Below are 19,873 nucleotides of genomic sequence, written 5' to 3'. Positions count from 1 at the left end.
CTGATTCACTGACGAGAGATACATACTCTTCTTTGATGGTTTGCCGAAAATATTTAAAACTTTTCTTCAATTGAATATAAGTATCATCCTTTCTTCCGTCGAAATAAATACATTGCAACCCATTATTTTTTGTTCCCAATATACTTTAAGCTTTGTAATTTTGCATTTTCCTCTCATAATTATATTTTTGTCTGTAACTAATGTAGTATCAGTTTTAGTAATTACTCCTAAATCAATTAAAGTTGATGTCACAAGAGCTGCAGTACCACGATTGCTTACATTATATTTGACTGGTAAGTACTTTGAACTCAATTTTGTTCTGAATAGAAATACAATCAGAATTGAGATTTCTTTTTTGCTTCTAACATGGTTCATAGACTAAAAATTTATTTGTTTGAGATAAATAGTTTCCAACTGAAGTTGTGGATTGTTGCGAAAAAATATTTTCAGTCATCGATGAAAAAGAAGATAACGAATTTTGACTCAAATCCGAAATACTACGAGTCAAACATTCAATATCTTGATCAAAACCGTTTTTTTAATGGGAAAAAATTTCTTGCAAACGTGTGGTCCGTTAATCTGACAGAAGTAAACGCTGAGCGATAAGTATTTTTTTTTCTTCAGCGCAATCACATTTTTCAAAGTCTCTACATTTAAAAAAACTTACATAAAAAAATTTCTTGGCATCAGTTTTGAAATCATTAATTTTTTTCACCAGATAATGACAGAAAACTTCTATTACTGAATAGCTTTCTAATTTTTAAATACTTTTAATGCTGAAAGATAATTAATTGAATGATTTATTAATTGGAAACTACTAGAATCGATACAGTAGAAAATAATAATTCTACATAGAACGAAACATCTTTAGCGATTTCAAAAAATGATCGTTCGAATTAACTCTTGGATTTTTTTTCTTCTCTCATATAATTACAGTACTTTAAAATATCTTCATTAGTTGGTAATTGATCCTGTGGTAATTTATTCGAGTCACCAAATTCCGGACACTCATAAATATTTGAGCACCGCGTTGTACTGCTACAAACAAAGCAAGTTCAAAGAAGTAAAGTTAGAAACCTAATACTTATATAAGTATAATTAAAAAAATGTTTCCTATTAGTCATACTTACAAAATAATTCAGGAAGAACACTAATTAAAATTTGGTTATTATTCAACACAAAATTTGAAATAAAGTTGAGCGAATTAATGTAACAAGCAATGTATCGGAACTTATTTGAAGTTATCTGGAATTGTACTTGATATCCGAAGATACACAAACAACGATAAAAACTAATGTTGAACGTGTCATTTAAGTGATATCAGTAATTCGAACAAACGATCGGTTTTTTTTACACAGTAAGCAACACTAGCGCCAAAAATTGCAAGCTTTAGGAACAATCGATATCAAATGACTTCTGTGTGCAAAAATGGAACTACAGGAAGAGCGAAAAATAATTGCAAATATTAAATTATCTTTAAACAATGCTGTTTATCGAAAACTTAGTCCGCTTCTATTATATATAGTTTGGTGAAAAATGGAAGGATTGTTTTCTTTCAATTTGATTTTAAAAAAATCATTATCGTTGAATTTTTTCTTTATCAAGTAAAAAAATCAATGTAAAAAAAAATCTTATTTCATTAAAATAACTGTTAACATACGGACATTTTTGTATAGAATACATTTTTCGACGGAAAAAATAATTTTTTTAATTATTATTTTCTTGTGGAAAATAAAAATAAAATGAGAGATACTAAATTGTTGAATAAAATTGATATTATATCAGAAACAATAATTTAAACTTATTTTGTTCTTGAGAATTCCTTTTTCATAAAGAATTATATTTTCTTCTAAATTTATCCACAAATATTCTACCACTCATTATAAAAAATATTGAAATATTAAGAAACATTAGTATATTTGATGTAATGGCCATTATTTCGACAACTTTGAATTGGACACGATTTTTTTAAAAGACCTTTCTTGTAAAAAATTAAATTTCTCATAAGAAACGTAATAAAACTATTATAACTCGTCATTTAAAGGATAAATATAGCAAAAAACGTGAAATTTCAATATGAAATTGTCATTTTCTCTGAAAATTTCAATTTTACATGATTTCTTCACTGCACCTTTTTTTTAGAGAATCGAATTTCCAATAGAAAAAAATACTAAAACTACAATAATTCACTGTTAAAAAGTATGTACATAGCGAAAAACGTAAAATTTCAACATAAACATTATTTCAGAAACTATCAATGTTGAATGATTTTGTCAAAGGACTTTTTTTTTTTGTAGAAAATCAAATTTCATATCAAAGTAAGTACATGACTCAATTATTTTCCGATTTTAAGCTTTCACTTTATTTGTCGGACCTAAAATATCGACCTGAAATTTTTTCCATTCACACACATTTTTTTCAAGCCTTATAAACAGGATTTTTGCTATCAATATTTAAATAAAAAAAAAGTCGATTTTCAGCCCACTCTAATACTTACCTTACATCATGAGTTTGACGTTTTGATGGACAGCACACACGCAAACAGTCTGAGTACCACAAGATCCGGTAATAACACAATGATGCATAACTAAAAACCCCTATCAGTTCATTTGGATATTATTCTTTAGATGTTCGATACAATTCTTTTAGATTATATATGATAAGTTTTTTCTGTACATGCTCCGTTCGATCCTCATCTCTCCTACCAGAAACAAAATCTCTCTTGCCAGGTTAATTTACACCGATATCGTCACTTTGATAAAATTCTGCAACCTTGGCTCTAATTTTGTTTGATAAGCGTCATCCTCAAAAATAGTGTTATATCCGGCGTTGCCTCATATAACACACAGGGTCTCTCTTCCTCGACGAAAAGCGCAGCGCTTGCACTTTATAAATTTCGACAACCACTCTGACAACACCTCGATTAAGAAATGAGCACACTGTCCACGTTCTGCCAAATTTGCATTTTTAGACCAATAACAAAATTTAACTCCCTTTCGAAAATCGCGATCCGGGTGGATAAAAACTCCAAACACCACGGATCAAGCGTTCAATCTTTTATTAAAGAATACGAGGGAAGGTATCCTCGTAGAACCCGTGTGTGTCCTTGTACCGCGTTACGTACGAGGCAGTATAAAACACTAGGTTGCTTATACGAAATTCTAAATTCACTATTGTCTAATTTGATTAATTAAATTATATTTTTTACGAACCGCGCCAGTGAGCTCTTCGAGCTGTATCGAGGGCCCCGTTGTCCGTAGTGATATTTTTCTCCAAATTTAAACATTCCTATCGATCATTTAATTAACGGCGGATCTAAGTATCTGCCAGAGTCGTTACTTTGTTCACGAACTCATAATAAAACATTGTTAATCATAAAATCTAGTTATAAGTGAATAGTTTTTAAGTGAAACATTGTGCATTGAGTGCGTCTCGCCCATAGGGCAAACAACTAAATAAATTATAAAACCGGAACTTCTTGTGTCACTACATCTTCAATTAAAATCCTGAACCTCTTGAATTATACCGATCTCTACCACGAAAGGAGAAGAAGAAGTCAAACCCAGGACCTGCCAACCGATCAAACCAAATTCAGATCAACAAAAATTCATAAAGGACGACTGTGAGTTCAACATTTGTTACCGACTTCCCTTTAAATTCGCCGTTGGAACTCCTGGTTACCGGGAGGCGTTCGAAATCCAAAATAAAAATAAAACTCTTGTAGTTTCTCTACAAGAGAAAATCTACCTCATCGTGTCCGAGCCTCCTCAAGGCCCACTCTACCAAATTAATTATCTCACTATAATTAATCCGGACATAACAATAAGCAATGTATTTAATGATAGACAGAAGAAGTATGATGTAGTAGAATAGTGAAATACTTTACCTTTTTAACTTCCCGCTTAGATAAATTAAAATTTTTTTGAAAATGGGGAAATTATCGGTTTCCCGACTAAAAATGTTATTGTAACACCTATTGGGTCCTCACTGGGCTGCCTAATAGGGACCCCAAATAGGGATGTCACGCAAAGTCCTATGTGGCCCTCATTGGGAAATTCCTCTCAGGTCCCAATGGGGAAACCCCATTAGAACCCAAACCAAATTTTTAAAGAAAAAATATTATGATCTTCGAAAAGATTAAAAATAATATAGAGTTAGATACTCATGTTACCTTACTCATTAGTAATTATTTAATTTGAATTGAAACGAAATCATTGGTCGGAAAAATCCTTGTCGAGAGTTGGGCTCGAACTTGTGTCCTTAGGGTCCTTAGTCGTTCACGTTACCGCTGGTCCAAGCAGGAATGCTGATCAATTCAATCGGTTAACTGACACTTTATTCATGCTATGCTCAAGCTTTTACAAATTGTTTTTTTTTATTTATTCACTTTTCTGGCGTGAAAATACAATTTTTGTATAAATTAAATAGAAAATTTTAAAATAAAAAAAAACAACTGAAAAATCCAAAAAAATTGAAAGAATTAAAAATAAAATTCCTTAAAACTGTCCGATTTGATTTGGGATCCTCTTTATGCTAACATAAAGAACTTTTATTTTCAAGATTAAAATTTTGTTGAAATGCATATTATTTAAAAAAATTTTTTATATGGATAAAAATTTAATTATGAAAAATACCGATAATGAAAATTTTTTTTCAATTAAAATTTCTTTTCATACTGAGAAAAAAAAATTTGGAGTATGAATTTTGTTTCAGCAACATTAAAATGTATTTCGGTCTAAAAACTCAGTATTTGGATTTAATCAGCACAGAAAGAAAAATTTCTTGACTGGAGAACAAAATTCTAGGCTCAAGAAAATTTTTGAGTACCGGAAAGAAGACCGAAGCTTGTTGCTCGAAGTAAAATTTTTTCTCGAAATTCTATTCTTGGTAGAAATAATTTTTTATTAATTCAAATCATGATAAATACTTGATACAAAAAATTTTTATCGTTGATCAAGATTTTTAGATACCTTAGGGAAACAGCGCCACCTAATTCAGCTGAGAAAAAAATCTTCCCATTTGACATGTTAATCAATAAAAATATTAATGAAAATTTACTTCTATCAAGAACTAAATTTTTTGTAGCAAGAGGCAGAATTTTCTTAAAACAAGATTTTCTTGACTTAAATAAATTTTTTTGGACCTAGATATGTATTTCTTGAAGCAAGGGAATTAATTTTGTTGGAATAAGTGAAAATTCTTGTGTCAAAAAAAAAATTTTTTTTTCAATGTGAGATGAATTTTTTTCTAATTCTTTTCTATTCTTAACAAATAATTTTTATTTTTATTTCTAATTAATTTATGACAAATTTATTCTAATAATATAAGCTCACACATCTTTGGGCGATTAATTTTTTATATAAATAAACGACTACCTAAATTTAAAGATTATTTCTTCATGTATCTACTCACAGTTTGGGTTAACCTAATTGGGTTCTACTACGAGCCCAGTTAGGAAAACCCACCGATGCAATATTTACATTACGTTAAGAAAATCATCTTCGGTCCCATACAAGTCTCACTTGGGAGAACTTAGCAATTTTATTTTTATTTTTCGTTGGGTTATCCCTCTTAAGTTCCACACAGGACCCTATTGGGAAAAATTGAATAAAAATTATAATTTTTACATTGGGATTGCCCAATTGGGGCTAATTAGGCTCTTGTAGGGATTTCCCCATTGGGCATGCCTCTTCGGGACCCAATCAGATCCAGATGTATACCCTGGGTAATCCCAAAGTAATTTCTAGTCGGGAACTGAACAAAACTTTTTGTTTTCGTCTTGGGCTTTCCCATTGAGGTCTAATGCAGAGCCCAATTGGGAATAACTGACCAAAACTTTTACTTTTTATCTGGGCTCTTCCCATTGAGGTCCAATCCAGATCCCAATTGGAAAAAACTGGTTAAAATTTTTTACTGTTGTTTTGGGAATTCCCAATTAGGTCCCACACAGAGCCTGAATGGGGAAAACTAATTACAAATTAATGAATTATTTCTGAGGATTTCCCAATTGGGAACTGATTGGGCCCTCATAGAAATTTCCCTATTGGGAATGCCTCCTTGGAACCCAATAGGGTCCAGATATATACTCTGGGTATTCCCGAAGTAATTTCTAGTCGGGTTTACCTCGTTTTTCGAAAATTGAGTTTTCAACAGATGTTGACGTTTTGAGGTCTTAGGAAGCTTTCCTGATGGTTTTTACGGCTTTGTCTGTGCAGTTGTATGTATCTGCGTATGTATATATATATATATATATATATATATATATATATATATATATATATATATATATATATATATATATATATATATATATATATTTATATTTATATATATATACACTTCTCACAAAAATTAAGGGAGCAGAAAAAAATCACAAATTTTTGGGGGATTTTCAACAGGCTGTAACTTATACAAAAATGGTCGTACAGCAAAAAAAAAAGCAAATTGTAGCTCTGTGTTTTGTTTTTGGATCTGAGTTTGTAAATTTTTTTTTGAAAATATTTTTCGAGTAATCATAAGAAAACCACCGAAAAAAAAATTTTCGAAATTTTTTTGGTTTTTTTTTTAATCTACGGACGTGGAAAAAATTTTTTCGACTCAACCTCCATATGGACCGGATCGCTTGTTTATTCAGATTTAATTTCGTTTTTTTAAAATCTCGATACGAGCATTTCTCGCTGAGATATCGATGTTTGAATGGAAAAAGATCATTTTGTCTTTGATTACCAATATCTCAGCAACCAATGATTGCACAGAAATTTTGAGGTTGGTTTTAAAAACTTGAATAAATTCTCTACAAGGATTGGCAATTGAATTTTGAAAAAAAAATTTTTTTTCAATCATTACATGAATTTGAAAAAGCATCCAAAAAAGGGCTTTTTGTCGTTTTTTGGAAAATCAAGCGCCCAATCAAAAATATTGCGGAAACCACTGACGTTAAGTATGCCTCTTACTGTACAATATACCCACAAAAACCCTACAAAGTTTCAATTCAATCCAGCCAACCGTTTTTTTTTCCCACTTGATCGAATTTTTGAAAAAATTAAAGGAGCCAGAATTTCGCTCTGAAAATGTCATAATTTTTATCAAAAATGAAAAAAATTTTCGTTACGAGCTAACGTTCGTAAATTGGGATAATTCTGGCGCAATCGGCGCTTCAGGATATCCCAGACGTGCTCGATAGGGTTAAGATCAGGGTTTACCGCTGGATGCCTTAATAACGTTATGTCGTGTCTTTGGAAAAACCGACGGGTGACGTTTGCTGTGTGAGGCCGGGCATTGTCTTGCATAAAAATAAAACCTCTAGTTTGCTGCCGTAGAGGCAAGACAACAGGTCGTAAGATCTGATTAATGTAACGCGTAGCGTTTAGATTTTCGTGGACGATTACCAAAGGAGTTCGTGAAAATCTCGAAACTCCTCCCCAAACCATCACCGACCCTCCGTTGTAAGCAGCTACTGGTCGAGTGAAGTTACGTGAAAAACGCTCTCCCTGACGGCGCCAAACTCGGGGTCTTCGGTCATTTCTAAACAGGCATACCCGACACTCATCAGAAAACAAAACATTGTTCCATTGCCTTACGGTCCAATGAACATGTTGACGAGCGTAAGCCAGACGGTTTCGGCGATGTATGGGTGATAACATCGGTACTCGGGCGGCACTTCTTGATCGCACTCCAGTCTCACGGAGACGATTTCGAACCGTTTGAACTGAAATGTTCCGCGGTTGTTGTTGTCGTCGTCGTCGTTGTTGTTGCTGTTGTTGTTGTTGTTGTTGTCGACGGTTCGGAAAATTTCGGGCGACAACGTTCGCAGGAACGAAAGGTTCTTGACGAACGCGCCGAACGATCGCTCGGTCATCCCGAGGATTTGTTGCGCGACGACGACCTTGGCCAACTCGTCGTTGATAACCACCGGTTTCCAAATACCGATTGTATGCGCGAGATACGACAGATGAACTAACGTCCATACGATCCCCGACTTGTCGGTAATTGTACCCTTCTTCCACTAGAGTCACTATCTGAGCGACTTGTGGCGCAGATAAATGCCGCCTAGGCATTATGAAAAAAAATAAAAAGAAAACTAAAGTTTGCAAAAACTCAGTTAATTTGCTTTTCTAAAAATTAAAAAATACGGTAGTTTTGAGAAAAACTGTTGATTGGCTCGATTACCAAGAAAGCAGGTTAGTTTTAAGAAAAACTGTTTTTTTTTAGACACTGTTAGAATTTGCACGAAAAAATTATTGTCCCAATATTCGTAGAACGAATATTCGACTTGCCTTGGGGGTATCAACTTTTAATTCATTCAATTAATTTGTGGCTAGGAAACTTAAAGTGCGGAAGAGTAAAATCGGTGAGAAAGTGAGTCGCTACATTTTTTTTGATTTGGGCCAATTGAAAAGAAATAAAAAAAAATTTTTTTTTTTTTTTCAAAAATTTTCGATTTTTTTTTTTTCCTTAAATTTTTCAAGTCACTAATACAAAATTGAGAGAAAAATGGAAAAAAAAATTTTTTTTCATTTTTGATAAAAATTATGACATTTTCAGAGCGAAATTATTGCTCCTTTAATTTTTTCAAAAATTCGATCAAGTGGGAAAAAAAACGGTTGGCTGGATTGAATTGAAACTTTGTAGGGTTTTTGTGGGTATATTGAACAGTAAGAGGCACACTTAACGTCAGTGGTTTCCGCAATATTTTTGATTGGGCGCTTGATTTTCCAAAAAACGACAAAAAGCCCTTTTTTGGATGCTTTTTCAAATTCATGTAATGATTGAAAAAAAATTTTTTTTTCAAAATTCAATTGCCAATCCTTGTAGAGAATTTATTCAAGTTTTTAAAACCAACCTCAAAATTTCTGTACAATCATTGGTTGCTGAGATATTGGTAATCAAAGACAAAATGATCTTTTTCCATTCAAACATCGATATCTCAGCGAGAAATGCTCGTATCGAGATTTTAAAAAAACGAAATTAAATCTGAATAAACAAGCGATCCGGTCCATATGGAGGTTGAGTCGAAAAATTTTTTCCACGTCCGTAGATTAAAAAAAAACCAAAAAAATTTCGAAAATTTTTTTCGGTGGTTTTCTTATGATTACTCGAAAAATATTTTCAAAAAAATTTACAAACTCAGATCCAAAAACAAAACACTTAGAGCTACAATTTGCTTTTTTTTTTGCTGTACGACCATTTTTGTATAAGTTACAGCCTGTTGAAAATCCCCCAAAAATTTGGATTTTTTTCTGCTCCCTTAATTTTTGTGAGAAGTATATATATATATATATATATATATATATATATATATATATATATATATATATATATATATATATATATATATATATAAGCGAAATACCACTCACTCACTCATCACGAGATCTCCGAAACTATTCGCCCAATTGACTTGAAATTTAGCATACTTACTCCATTCGTGATGTAGACGCTCACTAAGAACGGATTTTACGCAATTCCTAGCTATAATGAATTTTTCGTCTACCATCACGTATGCTACTCCCTCCCCTCCCTCTCATTCTTCCCCTCCCCTCCCGTGACTTCTTCCCCCTTCCCTATCTCTCTCTCTCTTTTTTTTTTTTAGAAAATGTCATTTTGATTCGCCAATCTAAGAATCCCATCAAGTGGCGCCCATCAATTATAGAACTCACCCCCCCTCCCCCAGCGCAACTACCCACGCTAATCAACCGTTGCCATGGTTACCGTTGTCATGGATACCGTTGCCATGGTTACAGTTGAAATGGATACCGTTGCCATGGTTACCGTTGTCATGGTTACCGTTGCAATGGATAAAGTTGCCATGGTTACTATTGCCATGGTTACAGTTGCCATGGTTACAGTTGCAATGGTTACCGTTGCTATAACAACTGTTAAAATGAATAAATTGTAATAACAAATTCGGTTGTAAACTAAATTCAGAGGAATGATTAGAATAAAAGTAGAAAGTTACTAAATACAAATATTCTATACAATTTTTATTCAACAGTATTATTCTATACAATGTTAGGCAAATACATCGATTTTTATTGATTGATTGTTGGGACAGTAGGAATTCATAATCATACTTTTTTTAAGAAAGAATAGCTAAATCATTAATAACTGAAATAGTTAATATGTATTGGAATGATCATGAAGGATGAAGTCCATTATATCATAAAACAGATAAATATAACATAAATATTAATGTTGATATTGTTAAATGATTATACTGATTTTAATGATTAAAATTAAAATGGTAAATTGTGTTTGATGTATCTTCTCTAAAATTTCACAACAATATCGTTAAATTATTATAAAAAAAGGAAGATTTAAGATAATTATTAATAAAATGATTAATAATAAATATATTTCTTAATACCACTTAATTTGTGATGAATTTCTTAATAATAAAGATTAAAAATTTTCATTTTTCTATTTATAAGCACAAATAAATTTATTCATTAACTTATCGATGTTAATTTTCAGTAAAATTAATATAATAACATTGTTGTTTATATTTCCAATTAATATGTGATTAATTTTATAATCTTGATCACTAAAATTCATATTTGATAAAAAAATGGCGCTAAGATAAGAAATAATAGGATTAATAGGTATTAATAAGTAATAATAAGATTACCAATCTTCATAACGTTATTGAAGTTGGCGCTTAGACAAAAGAATAATAACATATTTATTCATGTAATTTATAAACAAATTCAGAGCTGTCAAAAAAATTATTTCATAGACAAAAAAATATATAAAATTTTAATTAATTATCTAAAAATACATAAGTTATAATTATAAATAATTTAATTTAATTCAATTGTGTTATTGGTGAGTTTTGTTGATATTGCTCTAATTTTTTATAATTTAAATTTACTCCCGTTGTGTTGGTGAGTTTTTATGACAATTTTAATTTCCATTAATTTGTTAATGCTTTTTTTAAATTGATATTAATATTTTATTAACGATATTTTTTTATTTTGATTAAAATATTTATATTTTTTAAATTCAGGATAAGATTCAATTCTATTGAAAATTTTTATTTATAATATTTAAAAAATTTTTATTATGAACGTAGAATATATTTTAATAGGTGGGCATTATATCCCTTTCCGAATTGTCGAGATTATAGGCGATGGAGCGTGTTTATTCTCTACTCTGTCCCTACTGATATACGGCAACGTATCGAAGGCTGACGAAATTCGAAAAGAAATTGTTAAACATGTATCAAAAAATTGGACAAGATTTCAATGCGTCACACAAATGCCATCTGGCACCCCTTATGATACTCAAGGTATTTACTGTATTGAAATGTCTAAGCATAACACGTATGGGTCCATTTGCGAAATTATGGCTTCTGCAGAATTATTTCCTTATCAATTTCAAGTGTATCAAGGTGGCTGCCTCATGGCTTCCGTTGGAGAAGCGACACAGGGTATAAAAAGACTACGATTTACGGGAAATTTTAATAACGGTCATTTCGATGCTTTGATTGATTTTGTCGAGTCAATACATGGTGGTAATGTTCATGTAAGTAGTGATAATAATGTGCAAAAAAGTAAAGAAAATGTTTCATTCTTAGTGTCTCAGACTAACGAAAATGTGTCAGTGGCAGTTTCACAGCCTCAATTAGTTTCTAACATTAATTTATCAAATTTGAATTTAAATAGTGATGATAATGTGCAACAAAATGATAAAAATGTATCATTTTCAGTGTCTCAGCCTAAAGAAAATGTGTCAGTGGAAGTTTTACAGCCTCAATCAATATCTAAAATTAATTTATCAGGTTCAAGTGAATCTATTAGTGATAATGTAATACCCCTTCAACCAAATAGAGGAAAAAAAGGAGGAAACGATTTACAAATGCAATTAGGAATAAACAATTGAGACAAGCTGCTTCAAAATATAATAAATTTCATCCTGAAGTAAATAGAGTAGCTGCTGCGAAATATACTAAAAGTCATTCTGAAGTAAATAGAGAAGCTGTAAAAAGGTACGTTTCTCAAAACCAACATGTTAATCATGCAGCTGTAGTTAAATACAACCAAAAAAGGTTACAAATTAAACTAGCACCTTGGCAATCTAAGACTTTGTCTGGCTTTCACTACAAAACGAACATCGATTATCGAAATGATAAAATTGTAACCGCTTTCAGAACATTTCCTTTCCACGATTCGAAAGTATAACGGATGTTTTCAGATGACGTCATTTGGAGCAAAAGAAGTGAAGGAGGGTAATTATATGCCAACATTTAAAATTCAGGGCCAAGTGTACCACAGAATAGGTAGCCTTATGGCTGAACCTCATCAGCATCCTTCTTTTCTTCAGTTGTACTTTCTTGGGGATGATAAACGTGAGAGTGAAATCCGTTGTGGAATTACTCCTGGTGTTAAACCCGAATTAGTTAGCCAACTACAGAAGTCGCTTCATAAAAATAATAAATATATTTTGGATTTCAAGGCCGCTTATAGGTTTTTTCGATCTCTGTAAAGTAGATGGTTTTGCGCGAACTCTTTTGTATAGTGAAGTTCCAGGTTATTACGTTTGGAGAAACAATGAATTTATTAGGAGGAAAAGAGGAAACGTCGTGACAGGTTTTCCAGAAATTAAAAAAGATCATGTGTTGGGTAGAGTGTATACTGTCCATCCCGGTAATGCTGAATGCTACTATTTACGCCTTCTCTTACATGAGATTCGTGGTCCTACTTCATTCAATGATTTAAAAACTGTAGAAGGGGTAGAGCATCCGACTTTTCAAGCAACTTGCAGAGCACTTGAATTATTGGAAGACGATATTAACTGGGATCGTACTTTAGAGGAAGCTTCTATTTTTGATTCTCCTTATAAAATTAGAGAGTTATTCGCGATTATGTTGGTTTTTTGTCAAGTGGGAGATCCGATAAAATTATGGACAAAGTACCGGGAAAGTTTGGCAGAAGATATCAAAAGACAAATGGAAAGAGAGAGTAGAGATGTTGAACTGATCGTTGATATCGTTTACAACCAGTGTCTTATCCTTCTTGAAGATATTGTTACATCAATGTCAGGTAAGTCATTGTTAGAATTTGGGCTTCCAGAACCATTAAGACAGCAAAGCAACGTTCATTAACAACCGTCAGTATATAAATGAATTGGCATATGACGTTTCTCAGTTGATCGAAGCAGTTTCTGTAGGGGTTTCGAAATTAAATGACGATCAGAAACAAGTTTATGATGAAGTCTTGAACAGTATTGATTCTAATTCAGGGAAGTTGTTTTTTCTTGATGCTCCTGGTGGAACTGGGAAAACTTTCTTGATCAATCTTCTGCTTGCTAAAATTAGGAGTAGAAAAAATATTGCTGTTGCTGTTGCTTTGTCAGGGATTGCACCTACGTTAATTGATGGAGGCAAGACGGCGCACTCAGCTTTTAAACTACCTCTCAACTTGAATCATTCCGATAATCCCATTTGTAATATCTCAAAGCAAAGTGACATGGCGCATGTACTCAGAGAAACAAAAATTATAGTGTGGGATGAGTGTACTATGGCCCACAAGAAAGGTGTTGAGGCTCTTAATCAGACACTTCAAGACATTAGAGAGAATAATCGACTTATGGGTGGGTTGACTATTCTTTTAGCTGGTGACTTCAGACAAACTTTACCTGTTGTACCACGAGGGACACGTGCAGATGAAATTAAAGCCTGCCTAAAATCTTCAATTTTATGGCCTAATATAAAAATCCTATCGTTGAAAGTTAATATGAGGGTATGTCTTCAAAATGACTTGACAGCGAAAGAGTTTTCAGAATTATTAATTGACATAGATAACGAAAATCTCCCAGAAGAAGAAAGAAAAATAACCATTCCAGTTCCACCTTTGTGAAACTGTGGGAGAGTTGATTACTTTGATTGATAGAATATACCCGAATATTCAACGTGGTGCATTAGATAGTTTATCATGGTTAAAAGAAAGAGCTATTCTGACTCCAATAAATGAATCAGCTGATAGGATTAATACCTTACTGATAGAACAACAAACAACTGAACATATGAAGTATGAGTCTGTGGATACAGTCATAGAAGTAGAGGAAACTGTTCATTATCCTGTTGAGTTTCTGCATACACTTAACCCGCCAGGCATACCACCTCATATTCTTCATCTAAAGATTGGTACACCGATAATGTTGTTGCGTAACTTTAATCCTCCCAAATTGTGTAATGGCACCAGACTACAGGTAAAAACTCTGCGGAAAAATTTAATTGAAGCGATCATTTTTACAGGAAAGTATGAGGGAGAAAATGTATTCATTCCAAGAATACCTTTGATTCCATCAGATTATCATTTTAAATTTAAGCGTTTGCAGTTTCCAGTTAGAGTTTGCTTCGCGATGACTATTAATAAAGCTCAAGGGCAGAGTTTAAAATTAGCTGGTGTAGATTTACAAAGTGACTGTTTTTCCCATGGTCAATTTTATGTAGCATGTTCAAGAGTAAGTTCCTCTGAAAATCTCATCATTATTCAACCAGAGAAGCGAACGAAGAATGTTGTATATAAAGAAGTTTTAAACATGTAAGTACATTATTTTAGATTTTATATATTTTTAACAATTATTATAAGTAATCATATGATAATAATATGTTCTTAAATGTAATAATTGAAAGAAATAAATTAATTTGATAAATAATAAAAATTTCGTTGATATTTATAAAAATTGCCATACATAAAAAATAAAGAACATCAAAGTGAAATTTACTAAAAAATATAACTCAATGGGTTTAAAAAATTAAAAAAAAAATATAATATATATTTATTTTCATGTTGGTAATTTTTATATGGTTTAGGCCTACTGGGGACCCGCCATGTAAAATAATGGGAACGCATCTTACTACACAGTACCTCATGGGTGATGCGGAAATCTATGTAATGACAGATTTAATGACTAACTGACCCATTGATTGATTGATTGATTATTAATAATAAAATACTTTTCTCATATATTTAATACTTGCTAACACCGGTCATCACAAACAATCACTTTTCTCTAATTCAAAATTTATATTCATTATCTTTTTGAAATTAATCATTTTGTTTATATTTTTCGTCTAGGTTACACCATAAAATTTTATTGTATGCCCAGCGAAGCGGGCGGGTATCAGCTAGTATATATATATATATATATATATATATATATATATATATATATATATATATATATATATATATGTATATATATATATATATATATATATATATATATATATATATATATATATATATATATATATATATATATATATATATATATATATATGTATATATATATATATATATATATATGATTGCGGGGGGTTTGACGACCATTTTCGGTCGTCAAACACCTCAAAACTGCCGTTTAATTCAAACGGCAGGTTTAACGACTGCGTATATGGATATACATGTTACGTCCCGGTTTCCTCACAGGTTTGTAGGTAGACGGTAGAACAACTAGAGCTGGAGATAAAGATATTACGACCTCCAGAGTCGTAAGTAGAAGGTTCTCGAATTAACTCCGAAATAACTAGCTTCGGTGAATTTAATTAATAAATAACTTTATTTAACTGTTTAAAATACACGTTTAATGAATATGATTTGACAACTGCCGTGAAGTACGTAATAGTGTTTCGTAACCGTAATTAATAGTCTCACGACAAGTATAAATTATGAAGAGCCTTAAGTGTGAGACTTTAAGATTAAGAAGCCGTAGCAAAAGACAAGCCTCGAACTACCCGTGCACCCTGCTTATATCCCCGTTGAAGGGCCGCGCCCTGAGGGGAGTAGGGCTGCGTATCAGGCCCCGAATGTCCTATTCTCCTGAGTTGATATGCGTGGCATTTCCGAGTCCGACTCGGATGATCCGCGCTGACTCAACTCCGGAGTCCAGGACACACAGGCGTTCGTTATCATTATTTATTTAGAACATTCCTCGAACGTTCTCGAATATACTTATGTACTCCACGCTAGTTGTCTTACAAAATGAATCATTTACCATTAACATTCTTCGTGAGAAAATGTTAATGTAAACTTAAAAATATTTTGTTTACTCAGGTGTTGGCTGAGTTTCACTTTTCTTATCATTTTCTATTTCTATATTTAGTATTTAATGTTTAACATTTGGAATTCTTTACTTATCATTTAACATTATATTTATAAAAAAATGAATTGTTACGTCCAACTTGGGACCTAATTAATTTATTTATTTTCGGCCCAAGCCTTTCGGCCTATAGACCGGGATCTTAATTTTAACTTTGTCTAGAAAGGTTAAGTTGATAGATACGACTAGAATTTTCGATTGCAAAATATATTCAACACGGGCTGATTACATTTAAAATACATAAAGACAAAATTTTAAATTAATCTAATTGAACAATACTTATTCTTTTCAAAAGATAAACGGAGTGACCAATTATTACATTTAAAGTACGTAAAGACAAAATTTTAAACTAATCTAATTGAACAATACTTATTCTTTTCAAAAGACAAAATTTTAAACTAATCCAATTGAACAGTAAACAATTTATAATTAGTACAGTCCCTTATTTTTTCAGAATATATAACGGAATGACCACCTTTTGAAAAATTTAGGAAGAACAGTTTAAACAAAATTTTGAACCACTTGAAAACAAAAATTTTTATAATAGCCGAACTCGAAAATTTTTTTTTGTAGTGATTGGACCGTTCACCGAGAACTCAAAAAATTGCTAGACGTTGATCCGTTTAGCGGACTCTCTAAAAACTAGTAGTAGAAATCGTAGACGTGATAGCCGTAGTGGCCGTTTTTGTGAAAAACGTCTCCTTATATAGTTTGGTGGTCATACCCTAATTGTATAAGTCCCGATAGGACTTCCCTCCAATGAGGATACATTTTCCGGACTCTAGACCCATCCCCTTAGGAAAAGCGAACAGGACACGCCCTGATGCAGGCCTTTGTGTGTGCGCACCCACACACTTCCCGGCATGTACATGTTATTTTATTCTATTTAGTTAAGAATACTCTTAAAATTATAACTTAAATTTAAAATTAGTTTTATCTTAATAGTAAAGCTTACATAATTAATTAAAAATTTGGTTTTAGATGATTCCCTCATTTTATTCCACAAATAGATATCGTTTTTTAACGAATGTGAAGCTTTAGATATTGTTATAGACATCATTTTTTAAATAATTTTGGAAACAATGTTTTATTGTAAATTCTTCGTTTTTTTTTTTTTTTTAAATTATTTTAGTTAATTTGAAAGAATAGTTTTAAAAATTAAAATTTATTGTAGAAATAAAGTTTTATTTTTATATTTCAGATAAGCCTAAAATTATTTGTCTAAAAAAAAAAAATAAAAAAAATGGTCTTAGTTTATCATATTTGTTAATGCTATCTTAAATGCACATTTGGATAAGATATTTTTTCGATTTTCTTTTCTTCGGGGAAGTACCCTGTCCTTTTAATCAGAGCCCTTTTATGACCCCTGTAAAAGTTTTAAAAGGGTCTTAGACGAAGGTCATTGAAGATGCATTAGCTGTTTGTTTTAGATATATATATTGTAACGGGTTATTCTTCAACTCGTAAGCTCGTCGGATATCAGGGTCGATTTTTATGAAGAATATTTTTATTAATAATAATAATAAACTAATTATCGTAATACTAGTAATTAATTAATTAACTGCCTTGTTATTAACAAATTCTTTTTTTATTTATTATGGGAAATAAAAAAAAAATTTATAAACATTTCAAATAATTAAACAAAGTTGAATTTTAACTTTAATAAATATTTTAATATAGATATTATAATAAAATAATTATTCTAATTAACAATGACTTTAAATCAAAATTTAAAACGAACTTAAATATATATATACGGTCGGTAATCTAGATAAGCGGTTAATCGTGGTCGGTACGATAGTTTCTTTTTGCCAAACACGAGCTAATAAATTTCAAAGCTAGCACCCTGTATCCTGGTGACTAGTCGTCCCCCAGGATTCCTAATTTTTTTTACCCGGGTACGAGCGGATAGGATCCTTCTCGCACCACCTACTCGAATTGGTTCACAATACACGAACTGAAGGCCCCTGTACTGCGGGACGGTTAATCCTGATTAATGTATAACCAGCGTTATACAATAACCAAAATTAATCGGTTAATTTAATCAAACTTACCTTGCAATTATCCCAGCGGACCAAAGCAAAGAAAGCTTGATTGAGCTTCGAATCCAGCGACTCAACACTCACAGGTATAATCCGTTAACGGAATTCTCGTGCCGTTCTCCGTCGCGCTTATAAAAGGACGAAATAAGAGTCGTCAAGCGAACAAATAAATATTTTTGGTGCGCTCTCGCGGTGGGACAGGAACTAAAAATAATGTACGCGAATTTAACGAGTTATCTTAATTTAATTAACTTTGGTATTATTAATAGTGAAACATAATACAATATTTGATTTCAATTATAATTAAATAATAAAAAAAAATATAAAAAAAAATTAGCTTTCTTCACATTCTCCTTTCCTGGATAGAAAAGTGATGAACTTGGTTTATCACTTTTCGTCTAGTTGATCCGGGGTTGGGGGATTGTTGGTCTCAAATTTATACAGAAAATCTTTTACATATTTTCCAGTAGGCTTTTTGATGGTTCCGCTTCGGGTTTGAATAATTTTAAACACCTGCTGGTTTTTGTCGTACGCATGAAAAGCTCGGCGTCGTTGATGGGGTCTTAAAGATCGGTCCTCTAATGCAGACATAGGACGAATAACTTCCGAGAGCTGTTCCATCGCTGTTTTAATTTTTCTGGGTGGTTCGAAGAGTGAGGCTTCAGCAGCGGAGATAGGTGGACCGTCTTCTGGATCGGGGATTGAATCATAAGCGATCCAATTTGCTTGGAGCTCTGGTACGGGGCTTGGTGGTTTAGTTTGTTGTTGTTGATGATTGTTAGAGATGGATTTTGGTTGAGGGTTAGGTGACGTATTCTCTTTTATGGTTTGATTTCCTGACTGCTTACTCGAAGACTGTTTAACTATTGACTGATTTACTACTGACTGAGTGACTGATGACGTTTTAATCAAAGGTTGTTTAACGGATGACGGCTTGACGGAATACTGATTAACGGATGACGGTGTGCCGGAATACTGTTTTACGGATGACGGTTTGACTGAAGATTCTTTGACGGATGACTGCTTTAAGGATGACGGTTTGACTGAAGACTGTGTGTTTGATGACTTGTCAGGACGATCAAAACCAGGTTTTAGTGGATCATAGGTTTCTACTTGAGTTCTTGCGGGTACTCGCATTTTATAGTTTGCCTTTACAAAGTCGGGGATGGTTTTATATCCAAATTCGCAACATTGCCCCGGACTAGCTGCACCAAATAATTTAACTTCTCGTTCGATTTTGAGCCGAGTTTTATGTATTTGCTTTGGAGTGTGATGACAGGCCAGCATACTGATTGAAAAATGTTCCGGATGTGGTAGGTTTTTACAGTTTAGCAAAGCTCTTTGTAATAATTCGATTTCAGTAAGTAAATTTATCGTGTTTTCCCTGGACATCTTGACTCTAGATTCGGTTATAAATAAAAATAAAAAAAAATTGATGTTTACAAGTTTTATATCTTAAATGATTATGAGAACAAGGCAGATAAGTCATTAATTACTAGATAAAGTTTTAATTCTAAGATTAGTTAGTTATGGTGTATAGAAAGGTTTTAAATCTTTGATATGAACAGTCTGAGTTTTTCCGTCTTTGGTAATTTCGACGATGGCCGGTCCAATAATTTTAGTAACCGTGTGACCAGAAGTATATTTGTTAGCTAATTTACTTGAAAAATTATCTATTGCGGAGGAAAGGTAATGTTCTTTTTTACATACTTGATCTCCTACTTGTG

The 19,873-nt window shown here is 32.2% G+C and overlaps 1 protein-coding gene across 1 annotated transcript; it reads left to right on the top strand.

The window, feature by feature from the left end:
* Window positions 1-12,192: 12,192 nt before the first annotated feature.
* On the top strand, window positions 12,193-14,921 carry LOC141529440 (ATP-dependent DNA helicase pif1-like). Its single transcript, XM_074245958.1, has 5 exons — window positions 12,193-12,464; window positions 12,562-13,040; window positions 13,240-13,739; window positions 13,843-14,543; window positions 14,816-14,921. Exons 1-5 carry the CDS (start codon window positions 12,193-12,195, stop codon window positions 14,919-14,921), a joined length of 2,058 nt encoding a protein of 685 aa, XP_074102059.1.
* Window positions 14,922-19,873: the final 4,952 nt, after the last annotated feature.

This window comes from Cotesia typhae, unplaced genomic scaffold, assembly GCF_013202065.1.
Source record: "Cotesia typhae breed Kobodo isofemale line unplaced genomic scaffold, CoteBio_Ctyphae contig_48, whole genome shotgun sequence".
In the NCBI taxonomy this organism is placed as follows: domain Eukaryota; kingdom Metazoa; phylum Arthropoda; class Insecta; order Hymenoptera; family Braconidae; genus Cotesia; species Cotesia typhae.
This window is presented reverse-complemented; position numbering and strand designations above follow the sequence as displayed.